This window comes from Pundamilia nyererei, unplaced genomic scaffold (genome assembly GCF_000239375.1).
Source record: "Pundamilia nyererei isolate P.nyererei 1_Seehausen unplaced genomic scaffold, PunNye1.0 scaffold00069, whole genome shotgun sequence".
NCBI lineage: Eukaryota > Metazoa > Chordata > Actinopteri > Cichliformes > Cichlidae > Pundamilia > Pundamilia nyererei.
This window is the reverse complement of record NW_005187470.1, coordinates 1,745,764-1,758,786: the sequence shown is the minus strand read 5'-3', so window position 1 is coordinate 1,758,786 and position 13,023 is coordinate 1,745,764. Positions and strand designations below refer to the sequence as shown.

Sequence of the window (13,023 nt, the reverse complement as noted above, 5' to 3'; positions counted from 1 at the left end):
TGAGCAAGGGTGAACAGGTCTTCAAGATGGGTGACCGCAGGGCTGGGGAGCCCTGAGTGAGCAGTGGTCGGAGCCCAGCAAGCGGGAGAGCCTTCAGGCACGTTAGCCTCGCCACCAACATTGTCACGATATATTACTGTCCCGTGTCACTCTAAAACACAAACACGTAGAAGACTTTTTTAGAGAGGAATTCGTGTGACAGAAAGCTGAACTTTGAGCTAAGAGTCACAAAAACAGTGTAAAATGTGCTCTTGCACTAAAAAACGCCACAAAAATTGAGCTAGCTAATGCCGTAATATCATGCGACTAACCCTTAGCCTAACGACCGCTGAACAAACACATATTTAACTACAGACTAAATATGTCTTATCTGTTATATGGCTACAACGTTCAAAATACTAAATAGAAAGTAAATGTTACATACCGAGAGAAATGTCGTCTATCACCTTTCCAGAAACAAGACGCCACGGTTTTGTAACCTTCCTGAAAATTCTTTACTTATGCGTCATCACTAAGCGACAGATTTGATGGGAATTGTAGTTCTAACGCAGTGATCCTCAATATTGCGTTAAAGACGTTATACCTTTTAAAGCATTCGGCTGATAAAGAGAAAATGATCTTAATGCGAATAAAGTACATGTAAAATTTCCCGTAAACAACCTGCGGCTGCAAGAGTTTATTCAACAACCTATCAGAGGTTAAGTCTCCATGGCATGACAGTGTTATATAATTTGCATTATTACATCATTGTTTTTTAAAGTTTACTACTGAGAGAGTAATAGCAAAAATGTGTTATGTTGTTTTTAACCGATCAAAGAACAGTTAATTAAAACAATGCATTTTGTTTAGTAATTATTGTCAACAGTTCTTTAGAGGGTGGCATTTTCAGTGTTTATCTCTGATGTGCTCTAATCACACTGCTACCAAAAAACTGTTTATCATCTTTTCTCAGAAAAATATATTTTTAAAAACTTTTATAAACAACTGAATGCATACCTAACAACTCATTATGATGAGTACCAATCAGATTTCATCACCAATTAAACCCATCAACAACCTAAAGACCTAAAGATCACCAGTAATTAGAAGACTCATGATCGACACTGACTTCTTGACTTCTTAATTCAAAGTCTTTATGATTTTGTTGATTTAGATATGTCATCATGTCTAAAGGGTAGAGGTTTCTACATTTCGATTAATAGTTTGAGATCAGCACAAATTTAAAAATTCAATCAGTGGTTCCTCAAATGTCTGTTCTTGGTCCATTACTCTCGAATCTTCCTGCTCTCTCTTGGCCCTATCATAAAGAATAATAAAAAAAGAAGAATAAAATATCCAATGCGGATGATACACATAACTGTGTGTGCGTGTTTACGTTTATTTTTTGTAAACTTATATTCCTCTGGGGTTTTTTGTTTTTACTTTAATGTTACTGTACATTTTAAGTTTTTTTTATCTTGATATTAACCATGTTAAGTTTAAATGTAATGAAATGTGTCATATAAATAAAACTGACATTAAATTGACACTTCCATACTGTTGTGTACTCAAACCACTTTTAAAAGGTCATATGTTGAATTATTACGTTATCCATGTATGCAAAAACAATATCATCCTGCAAAGAAGCCATACAAAATTGCTCTTTAGGTTACACTAAAGTAAAAATGTAAAGTAAGATTGACCCAGCCTATCTTTAACGACGCTATTATGATATCATATCATGTAAAACAAAACCATGTTTATTTGCAGCCCACCTTGTTCTCTCTGTAACCTCCATGTTATACTTTTCTCCACTAGGTGGAGTGCTCGTCCTTTTTTTTGCGACGACATTAAAAACTAAAAAGTAAAACCTAAAACTGACCCCCAAAAGGAACACATAGGCTATTATTTAGGTAGCACCGCTATATTTAACTTATATTGTTTACCATGTCGTTTATGTGTGCAAAGTCAGCTTTTTACTTTAAAGAAATGGTCCGTGAGGGGCCGTGGCAGTGCGCCAGTGCTCCCTGAAGCTCCGCTCCTTTGGACCAAAGTTTCCCGTGTGATTCAGTGACTCGCAACTGTTGGATAGATTTGTCATTCAGATCAGCGAGCAGCCTGACCTGCAGCCCCCTCAAACATGATTTCATCTCATCTACGAGTTTTGCTCACTGAAACTAGGCCAGCCTCTCCTTTTGAATTCGATTGTTTTCTGTCATACAAGTGAAGCAGTCTTGGCAAAGTAATGGAATTAATTTCTCTCCGGAGTCGCTCTTTGATCAAGTGGATGAAAAGCGGGACGCCTTCAGAGACCGCAGTTCATTTATAATGGTGGGTACAGAGAGCGGAAAGGCTGTTCTTTACATATTCGCATGATATTTTAGAAATGAATAAAGAAAAACTAACACGTCATTAATAACACTTGGCTACAACGACATCACTCCAAGTGACTCGTGACTTTTCATTCAGTTTTTTTTCTTTTTTTTCTTTTTTATTAAGAAAGCATGATTTCGGTTTGTCCTTGTGACCCTTTAATGCGGCACATGATCTCCAGAGAGACTGCTGCTTCAGTCTGACTTACTCCCCCCTTTGCCCTCCTGTCTTTTAGTGTGGCGTCTTTATAAACTAACAGATAAAGTTGCCGGAAAATTAGCACAATTTATTTACAGTAAAAACCTGCCCTCTGCATAAACAACTGCATGCATGTGTTTATGGCGAACAGATGTGTTGCATGACCCCCACAGCTGCTCTGAAATAACCACAATGACTAAACACACATGCATATCCCCCAGCAGAATCTTAATTAATGGGGTATAGGTCATATCGTGGGGAAAATGGGTTGTTTAATTCTTGTCTATTCTATGTCTATTTTACTCAGACCTTTACCCTTAAACTAAAACCAGTTAGGGCTGCGTCCATACAACTCGAATGATTTTAGCAGTTTCTACAGGTTTGTAGCCCAAACTCATTCACTATTAATTCAATAAACTATTGGAAAAGTTTTTAGTGACTGAGTAAATAACTTAGAGTACAATATTTCCTCCGATGATTATAAAAATCTTCCCATAATGACTTAATGCAACTAAATATATACAAAAAATTCCCCACTGTAATCCCTTTATCTTTTTTTATCTATCAGAAAAATGTGTTGGACACCGCAGTGCACATTTGCAATGCAATCTCGAGCAAGATGGGTTTGGTTGGCTGGTGTTTAATTTGTCTCCACATAAGATTTACATTAAATAAGAGGCAGCTATTAAAAGCATTTGTAACAAGATGATAAATGGTGCAGTGGCAGTTTTGTTATGAGCAGATGATCAAATGTGTCATATGCCTCAGTGGTTTGTGAATATTCAAGAATGTCAGCTTCTTTTTTTCTGCTTTACCCAGCAGATGCAATAGGCTGAGATAATTGGTGTACATCTAATTTACCATATAAATGACAAAACATCAGACTACTTATTTTCTTGATGAATGGTTGATGTTGAATATTTTTGTTTATTTTGAATCATATATGAGGAGAACTACACACTCAATCCCATAGAACTGTAAGTGTTACAGAAAGAGACATTTTTGTTGCTAATCATCCTCTTGTGTCTTATTTATTAAGCTAAATCATTTTTGCTATATGTCGTAATTTGTTAATGCACAACAGTATTACACAGAGTGCACAACAGCTGTACTCTATCTTTCCATGTGCTAAATATCTGTTGGCTTGGTCAGACATTGGAAATTCATTTGCTCACTTTAAAAACTCCCATGGGTTTGAAGACTCACTCATTTAATTTGGTGCAGTTGTCTTATCTGACCAGTTCTAGATGACTTGGAACATCCACGAGCTTAGTCACTGACCCTGTGACGTCTGAATGACCTGAAAGTTTATGTTCTGCAATCTCTACCCAAAGAAAGGTTTAAACTCACTCCATGTGTAAAGAGGCCTTTGTGGTTGTGGCATGCGGCAAGGTGGTGCAAGACAGCGCTGAGTTTTCCTTCCAGTGAAAACGTGTCTCAGTACACAGGCTGTTCACCTTTTCATTACGTGCCGTTCCACGTCAACAGTGCTCTATTGGAGCTGTAAACTTCCCATTCCCACTCAGAGAATTTCACAGGGAGTGTCTAACCATTCCCCGTGTTTAGACTGCAGTCATCTGAACTGGCTTCTGTTCTCAAACATGGCCCTGGACAGAAGTTGTAACAGGATGTGAGAAGCGGACCTCCAGGTGTGAAACACAGAAAGGCAAAGACATTAAAGAATTGAGAAAACAGTGGTCATCCAACTGGGTTTCCAACAGGATTTGGCATCTTATCGTAGCCTGATGCAGTTAAATGAAAAGGTTGGCCTGTTACTTATGGATCTTAACCCCCACCTCCACCCCACAACCTCCCAAAAAACAGCAGTTTGATGATGCTTTGCAAATATCCTCCAGGTGGAGGCTGCCTCATTTGCTCTTGCTGTGGTATTGACCCAACACTAGCAGACAAGGTAAGCAGGATTATGCTTAATTCTCAAGATTAGTCAGGGATCTGAGTCAAGCTGCCATTATCTTAAAAGTGAACCAATATTAATCTTTCAAGAATGTGCAAGACATTCACAAATAGTCCCCATTAAATCCACCCTTATCTTCATTTGATTACCCACCACTTGCCCTCTGCAGACTTATAAAACAACTGAATGGCCTCCAGGCTCAGAGCACGGCAATTTATGGTTCAGTGACAAGCAGGATTTCCCCTTTCAATTCCACGACTCTGCAGTCCTGTTAGCATTTGGACTTCTATTAGTCCTTGTGTAAGATATCCTCCTGGTGTTGAGGAGGAGTAGCTGGCAATTTGGACTGTTCTGTTATCTACATCAGTGGGAGGTAAAGGATCTCACTCCAAGCCAGACAACTCTGGAGTTTTTTTGGCAAGCAGCTTGACAGCTGTGGGATTGCAGTTTAATTGACAAAATTGTCCTTGATTGCAGTCTGTACCCACATTTCTTTGTGCCCTAATAGTTGTTTATCCACTCGTTTTTGAAAGCAACTTCTACAAAGACTAACTCATAAATACAGTTTGCACCATCCCTCAGACTTGCAGTGGTGGGTGGGCATGTACCTGAAACGCACTGCTGCACTTAAAGATAACAAGTACTTCCTCATGGCAAGGACTAGCTTAAATTCCAATGGGAAACAATGTGTTATACCTTTTTGTATTTTTAGCATCTTATTATAGGTGGGTTTTTTCTTTAGTAAGTGACTCTCATCATAGTTTTGCAGAACACAGTGGTGCTGTATGCAACTAACAAATTCAGAAATAAAAGAAGAGCGGAACCTCTGTGACTCAGCATCACAGTGCATTGTTAGGTTCCCCATTTACAAAAATAGTGTTCTACCACAGCCTTGCTCAAATGTGTAAAATTTGTAGCTGACAGTTTGATGTTCATTTCATTTGCAGGATAAAACATTTGCTACAACAGGGAACACAAATAACTGGATGGCTCTTTAAGAACGCAACTGGTGACTTGGCGAGATTGGCAGAAGCTATTAAGAAGCAGTCTGTAAAAGCATATCCAGGCTCAGCCACATCCAAGAATGAAGATCAAATACACTCTACCCATTGTCTTTTTTATGGCACTTGTTATCATTGAGAAAGAAAACAACATTATCTCAAGGTAAGTCAATTTCAATCACGAAAGGAGGATTGAATTCTTTTCTGAGCGAGATATTAGATATTAAAAAAATGCTTTAGACGTCAAAGCTCTGACTCTATGTTAACCTGAAATGTAACATGCGTTTGGTTTCTCTCATGCTTTCAGGGTGTCAGATAAGCTAAAGCAGACCCCTCAAACCTCTCAACAACCCAGCAGTTTGTCCAACGTACTGCTGAAGCACAGTAGTTTCCGTCTGTCAATCAGCAAGAGGAACGTCACGCTGATGAAGCCGCGGGTAGAGGACTACAGCGAGCACCGAGGGGCATTGAGAAGAGGTAGAAAACACATTCTCCTGCTAACCACGACTAGGACAGGCTCTTCATTTGTGGGCGAGTTTTTCAACCAGCAGGGAGAAAACATGTTTTACCTGTTTGAGCCTCTGTGGCACGTGGAAAAGATGTTGACTTTGGACACTGGAGGCACCAATGCTACAGCGGCAGCCAAAGCATACCGTGATGTGCTCCAAAAACTCTTCCTGTGTGACTTTTCTTTGCTAGAAACCTTCATCGACCCCCTTCCCATGGACCACATCACCCCAGCCCTGTTTCGCAGGGAGTCCAGCAGCTCTCTATGTGAGAAGTCTGTCTGCAGCCCTGTTGTCAAAGGGGTTTTTGAACGATATCACTGTAAGACCAGACGCTGTGGTCCCCTGAACCTGACAATGGCATCTGAATCCTGCCTTAAGAAAGAGCACATTGCCATCAAGTCGGTACGAGTGCGCCAGCTCGAGACTCTGCGTCCTTTGGCTGAGGACACACGTCTTGATGTAAAATTCATCCAGCTGGTTCGCGATCCCCGGGCTATCTTGGCATCACGTATGGTGGCCTTTGCAGCCAAATACAAGAACTGGAAGGAGTGGGCCATGGGTGGAAATGTTCCTATTGACGATGACGAGGTGAGGAAGTTAAAAGGAAATTGCGACAATATCAAAATGTCTGCCGAGTTCGGCCTCAGACAGCCATTTTGGCTGCGCAGGCGATACATGCTGGTGCGGTATGAGGACATTGCTCGGTTCCCCATGAAGAAAGCAACCGAGATGTACAAGTTTACTGGAATCCCATTCACTCCACAAGTGAAATCCTGGATTCTGAAGAACACCCAGGCCTCGAAGGAGACAAGCGGAGTTTACTCTACACAGAAAAACTCATCTGAACAAGTGGAGAAATGGAGGTTCAAGCTTCCATTCAAGATAGCCCAAGTGGTACAGAGAGTTTGTGGACCAACAATGAAGCTTTTTGGGTACAAATTTGTGAGCAGTGAGGAAATGCTAACAGATAAATCTATCAGTCTCATTGAGGACAAAGTGTTCAGCTTTTTATAGATTTTAAAAAATGTTAACTCCAACACTTGATGCAGAAAATTTCAACCTTTCTAAAGCCTCTGTGATAAATTATTTTTTATGAAGATCCTGATACAGAGTGATATATTTTCTGATAATGTCCTATTTAAAGTTTTTTTTACTATTTAAAACAATTTGACAAAGAATAGACTGTTGAGCAGAAAATACACATGAAACGTTTAACTATGAAAGCAACAGTCTGGAGTTTTGATGAAATCTTCACATAGAGCACATCTTTGTTTTTGCACTCTGCACAATTTCTTTTCCTGTCTTACACAAATGGTGCTTTCAGCTCGTCCTGCAAACCACTCCCATATTTGTTCCTTAGCAAATATAGACAGTTATTAGGGAGAGCTTTTGAGCAACAATGAGCTGTTTCAAACATTTCCAGGAACCTCAATTAGTTATTTTTGTAAAGTCACTCCTTAGCAACATATGCTGCTCTTATGCCAAAGAACCTTGCAGAAACCGCTTTGTATAGCAATGCTCATATACTTGAGAGGAAATACCAGTGTCTTGCCAGGCAACTTCACTTTCGTCATTTACAGGTAATGTCCCATGATGATTTATTTATTTTTTCCATTTGCTAAACAGTCATTATGACAAAGTGTCTGAATGTGCCCCACAGGTTCTACCCCCACTATGCAGGGGTGTTTTTGCACATGTATGCTGTAGTTTTTTGTACATGAAAATGTGTTCAGGAATATAAGCACCCATCCTGTAAAACAGACTGTAACAGTGCTACTTTATGTTAACATTCCAACTGCAGCTGGTTTGCAGAATCGTGCAAAGTTTGTCAGGAGGTCTCTGTCTTTTGAAACAAGCCTCTTGGCTGGTGGTAACAGGCCTTGACGCTCTGGCCTGTCAGGCGATTTGTTGACACAGAACCTGTTCTTTTTTTTTATTTTTGAAAAGAAAAAGCTTGTTGCAATAAATCTTTACAGTTGAAAAACGCTTTATTTCTGAAGAGGACATATTTTTCACATGAAAGCACTCCATCCAGGAGTGTTCAAATTCAATAAATTGTCTGAAAAAATTTTACATTCTGCTGACAGGTGCATATTGAGCATGAGCACATCCCATTTTGTCATCTTTGTCAGATATTTTTTAAAAAGAGGCTAAACAATGACAGTGTAACAGGAAGCAAATATGGCACATCACAGCCATACATACACAGATGGTGTAAAATAAAACAACACAGATGGCGTAAAATAAAACAAACACAGTAAACAGCTCTCCTGTAGAATCCCACTTCAATCAGTGTTAGCGGGGGTTTGCTTGTAGCTACATCCTGTATTTGCTTATGTAGCAACATTAATTTAGCAAAGAGTGATGAAGGATGGACACAAGTGGACACTGAAAGATTCTTTGCAGTCTTTAGAAAAAGATCACAGTGAAATCGGTGTTTTCCAGATGGTTTCCGACAATACTCTAACATCTGAAGAGACTTTGTGTGGGTACAGTGGGCACAGTTGTTCACCATTAAAAAAATCCCCTGGACTGATTGAAACTTTGACCAGATGTTGGGGCTAAATGAAAAATCAAAGCATTTATCACGATGGTGCCACCCAATGTCAGGTTCAATGTCAAGTGCATATATGGTACAGATATCTGTGGATATAAGGGACAGAACAAGTCATACCAATAGATAAAAATATGAAAATGAAATAAAAATGTATCCTTTTTTAACCATGAAGCATTCACACTATTGAGATCCTGTTTCTCTTTATTCTATCTTCTACCTTCTACCTTATTATTCTAGTTGCTCAGTTCTTTGCTGGTTAACTACTCCCCCAGTTTTCATCCGATTTTCACCATTCAAATTTTAAACTGTTCTGCTCTTTCTGCTAATGCCTCCTATATTTGTTGGTGCTAGTAACTTTTATACTATACGACACTATAAATAGTAAGCTTTTTATGCCGTGTTTGACCCATTTAGATGAATAGGACCACATTAGAAGTGTGTTCGCTGATTTAGCTTGCCAGGGTGAGCTGTGTTCGAATCCCACTCATGGCAACATTTTTTTCAGTAGACAGGTTAATTTTTTAAACTCTTTTCAACCACAAATTTCAGCTTCTTCACCTCTTTTCAGCAGGAAATTCAGCTTTTTCACCTCTTGTCAGCACAGATTTCAGCTTCTTCACCTCTTTTCAGCAGATAATTCTTCAGCTGTTTTCAGCAAATTCCACTACACAGCATTCACACTGCATTTTCGCAGGAAATGCAAGTTTTTCTAGTTGAAAATGCCTTCGTCTCATTTCAGTCTCAACTCAGTTTTTATTGTTGTTGTTTATGTCTGGCCTTTTTATCTCTGAAACAATCAGCACTTGAGATATAAATAAGAACCAAGCAAGAGTGACTTATAAATGACACCGCGCTATATCTCAGTGAGCAGATTCAAGTTAATTTGGCTTCATTCTTTCACCTTTTATTTCTTCCAGTGGTACTTTGGCAGGGTGTTGCTTGAATTCCTCACAGCACTTCTAACAATTGCCTTCCAATGCTCCTTTTCTTTTGAGTTTGGAAAGCTTTTTAAAAAAATTAGAAATCTGTACATGAAAGTAATCCACAGAGAAAAAAAACAGTCAGTAAACATTCACAGTTAATTTCATTGTTTTAGTTGTGAAACATGACCACTCACTTATTTCCCGTATGAGTGGTTATCTAAAGTGACCATTGCTTTGTTGTCATATCTAAATATTTAAGCTTTTGGTACATTATGTTTGTCTTTAAGGAGGCAAGGAGGAAGGATACTGCAGTGACAGCTGCCTTGACTTCCAGTGTGTTTACCACTGTGGGCCCAGCTATTTAAGTCTTTCAACCTAGTAATTACCCGAACTTTACATATAATGTGGTCCAAGTCATTTTTGTCCACCTGACCACACCCTCTTACAGAAATGCAGAGAGACAGTTTATAAAGACTCTCTATCTATCTTTTTATATTAAATAGAGAGATTTTATAAAAAAGGATCATTCATTATCCATTTCTCCTCTACTGTTGAGCTAAGCCACCTCAATGCAAGTGCATTCACTCATATTAACAGGTCATTATCTGGTTATTTTGGTCGTTCTATTTGAGTAATAAAGAGCTGCCAGGTCTGCAGCATCTGAGTCCAAACCTAATGGGTTCAGTATTCATAAACTCTTTTAGTGGAGTGACTTTATGTGGGATGTGTGGAGGGTGGAGTCACTGTATGGTTGGGGCAAATATAGAATAACCACTTTCCAGTGAATTAAAGCCTTCTCAGCCCCCCTCCTCAGCAGTTAAATAAGGGCATTTAGGTAACCACACCCTCGCACTCTGTTATATGGTGCTTTGCCACATCAACCATGAGGGGTTTGAAATATGCAAAACAACCCTGCGCCGTTGATCCGAATGATAGTGTGTTGTACGATCTGCGACAAACAGACACAAAATTGAGGTAATTCAGACATGTCTCAGAGCGACATATAAAACTGCTGTAGGCGATAATGATGGTTTAGCAGGAGACATAAATCTAAATACACAGCAAATTATCTCACACTGAGGAATGCAATTCATAAAACTCAGGTTGTTGCATGTGATAATGAGTGACTACGTGAAGTGAGAGCAGAATTTCACTCAAGAACTCATCCAGTACACAACTTACTAGCTGTTAAGAGCAAAGCTGGAAGGTTTATCTGTCATTTATTGACACTCCAAAGCCAGACATTTTCCTTTTTTGTGCGCTAACCTGGGGATTTATGACTGCTTTCATTTCTTTTTTTTCCACAACATACGGCCAGGGACAGACAACAGAGATCTGTGGTTGCACCACAGCTGCACTGGTGTGTCTGCTGTTAGCAATGTTTCTAAAAGCAATGTCAAAATGAAAAGAAAGACCTTTTTCTCTCACTTACATACATTACACATTTTTTTCACTTGCATCTATGTACGTGTCCATTGATCTTCCAGTAAGATGGTAGGAAATGCTTTATCAAGCCGTGTCATGGAAGACTTGTGAAATCACAATGTACTGAACTACTGAGCAACATTTTCAAATTTCTGCGTGACATAACATTTTTCAGCTTTTTTTTTTTAGTTTGTTTTTCAGGAACTCCATTGTGGCTGACCACAACATAAAAGCCTTTGACAGAACGGAAATTAATGCCCATTTTCTCTGGATTTAGACTCTACAAAACATGTGAAAAGTGACTGAGAGATGTGGGCATGAGCTCGCACTGTCTGACCATTATGGTCAACAGAATGTATAAAGGCAGAAAATTACAATAATTGTGATGATTTGTGGCAGCTTAAAAAATGCAGTACCCAGTTTTCAAAACAGTAAAGTGTCTAGTTTCTTTCTCTGATGTGTTTTCATAAATGTAAAAATACTCTGACAACAAATGAATTCATAAAAAAATCAAAGCAGAAGACAATTTTGGGTTGTGTTTTGACTAATACATTTTTTATGCTTGGTTGCGTTTTTTGTTTTTTTTTGGTTGAATGACCCCTTGGCTGCCAAAACATTTGGTTACATTTGTTATAGGCAATGTGACAGGTGATGAACACCAGGGGTTTTCTTTCCAAATACAGTACAATCTTTGACTCCCTCATTTAGTTTTCTTTTCTTTGCATTTGTTTTCACTGGAACACCCTTTATCATTTAATTGTGACCTCAGTATTTATGCACCGTACTGCCAACCCTTACCCGTTCCCATAGGAAAACATAAAACATGACTCTCATTCCAAATTTAGATATCCATTCTAGTTTAGAACAGCTTAAACATTTCATGGATATGTCAAACTAGTGTGGCATTTACTTTCAGTTGGGCCCCTGCAACACAAACAATGGGTTTGTGGGTGAGGGGAGATTTAAAGCAAATACTTGGGGTGAGGTCTGCAGGTGGTGCAAAGAAAAGAAGCTGACAAAGCTATGCTTTGGTTTTTCTGTGAGTAAGTATCATGCTAATACTTGTGCATTCTTTTTTTGTTGCACTTACTATGAAACATGGCTTTTAAATATAATTTAAAACCACAAAACTAACTTGTGGAAAACATGTGGAAAACACCGAGTGTTCACTTTTCCTTCCTTCAACATACTTTGTTTCTTTAGGCTTCACAGAGGATAAGTTTACGCCATAAACACTGTTGGAGAACAGGACTGTGTGGGGGACATTAACATAACATAATAGTTAAACTATGAGAACTGCCAACAGGAGCAGAATTTAATCATTCACTAGATCAATCAACATCAAAAATCACAAAAAACACTGTCATTTCTTACAAGTCTCTACTTTTTGTTCTTGAAACGCAGCAGAGCTAAAGTAAAATGCACCCACTGTAAGTGCTACCATTTGCATTTTGAATTCATGTTTGCGAAAGAATGGCTTCCTATGCCACAAAGCTTCAGTCTTTCCTTACATCAATACCTCCTTTTGTGCCTGCACCAAGCTAGAACGAGGAGGTCTTTAAAAAGAATTTAGAGCTACTGAATGGGTCACTCCATTTGTCCCACTCTGCTGGCTTTGCTCCAAACACAAAGTGCCTTTCTACTGCCACTACTAGTCACAATAAAACAGGCATTACAGTTGAGGTTTTATAAGGAGCAGGGGTGGCTAATGAGAAACATTATGCATCCCCGAATCTCCTCATTTCCTATAAGAAGTGGTGCTGATGCATTTACCACGTACAGATTAATCTCCAGCTTCAGCAGTGCAAAGACAGGTATGTTTTGACAAACCACACGTCATGTGTGCAAGACCCATGTGATTCTACTGCATGGTTTCCTTAGAAGTTTGCCCAACAGACCAAAATAACCACAAGGGCCAGACAGGGACTATACATTCTCACTACTAGAAAATGTGAAACTTTGGAATAAGAATGAAGTCTAAAAGGTTTTATATTCAAAATTTTGTGTATTTATGGCAAGAAAGCAAACCACCTGCAATCACGACAGGTAATTTCAGGACATCCAATCAAATAAAATCCAAACAATGAAATTGCAAAGGAAGCTTTATTGCAGACAGACAGCCGTCTTTTGTCCTGTTCTATCT

General features: G+C 39.0%; 2 protein-coding genes across 2 annotated transcripts in view; one reads left to right on the top strand and one right to left on the bottom strand.

Annotated features, from left to right (window-relative positions):
* The window catches only part of ghitm (growth hormone inducible transmembrane protein), a 5,666-nt gene extending 5,140 nt beyond the window's left edge, over positions 1-526 (bottom strand). The window contains 2 exon segments of the mRNA XM_013911665.1: positions 6-151; positions 425-526. Of these exon segments, the coding sequence (XP_013767119.1) occupies positions 6-121 (116 nt within the window). The 5' untranslated portion in view covers positions 122-151; positions 425-526.
* A 1,554-nt stretch (positions 527-2,080) lies between these two features.
* chst3b (carbohydrate (chondroitin 6) sulfotransferase 3b) lies at positions 2,081-8,727 on the top strand. Its single transcript, XM_005736450.1, has 3 exons — positions 2,081-2,310; positions 5,413-5,629; positions 5,774-8,727. The coding sequence occupies exons 2-3, from the start codon at positions 5,550-5,552 to the stop codon at positions 6,987-6,989; spliced, it is 1,296 nt and encodes a 431-aa protein (XP_005736507.1). The 5' UTR covers positions 2,081-2,310; positions 5,413-5,549; the 3' UTR covers positions 6,990-8,727.
* The last annotated feature ends 4,296 nt before the right edge of the window (positions 8,728-13,023 follow it).

Excerpts from the sequence above, each read along its gene's own strand:
- chst3b (XM_005736450.1), top strand. The coding sequence starts at position 5,550 with ATGAAGATCAAATACACTCTACCCATTGTCTTTTTTATGGCACTTGTT. Across the intron at positions 5,630-5,773 it reads GAAAACAACATTATCTCAAG|GGTGTCAGATAAGCTAAAGC; the intron begins GTAAGTCAATTT and ends TCATGCTTTCAG.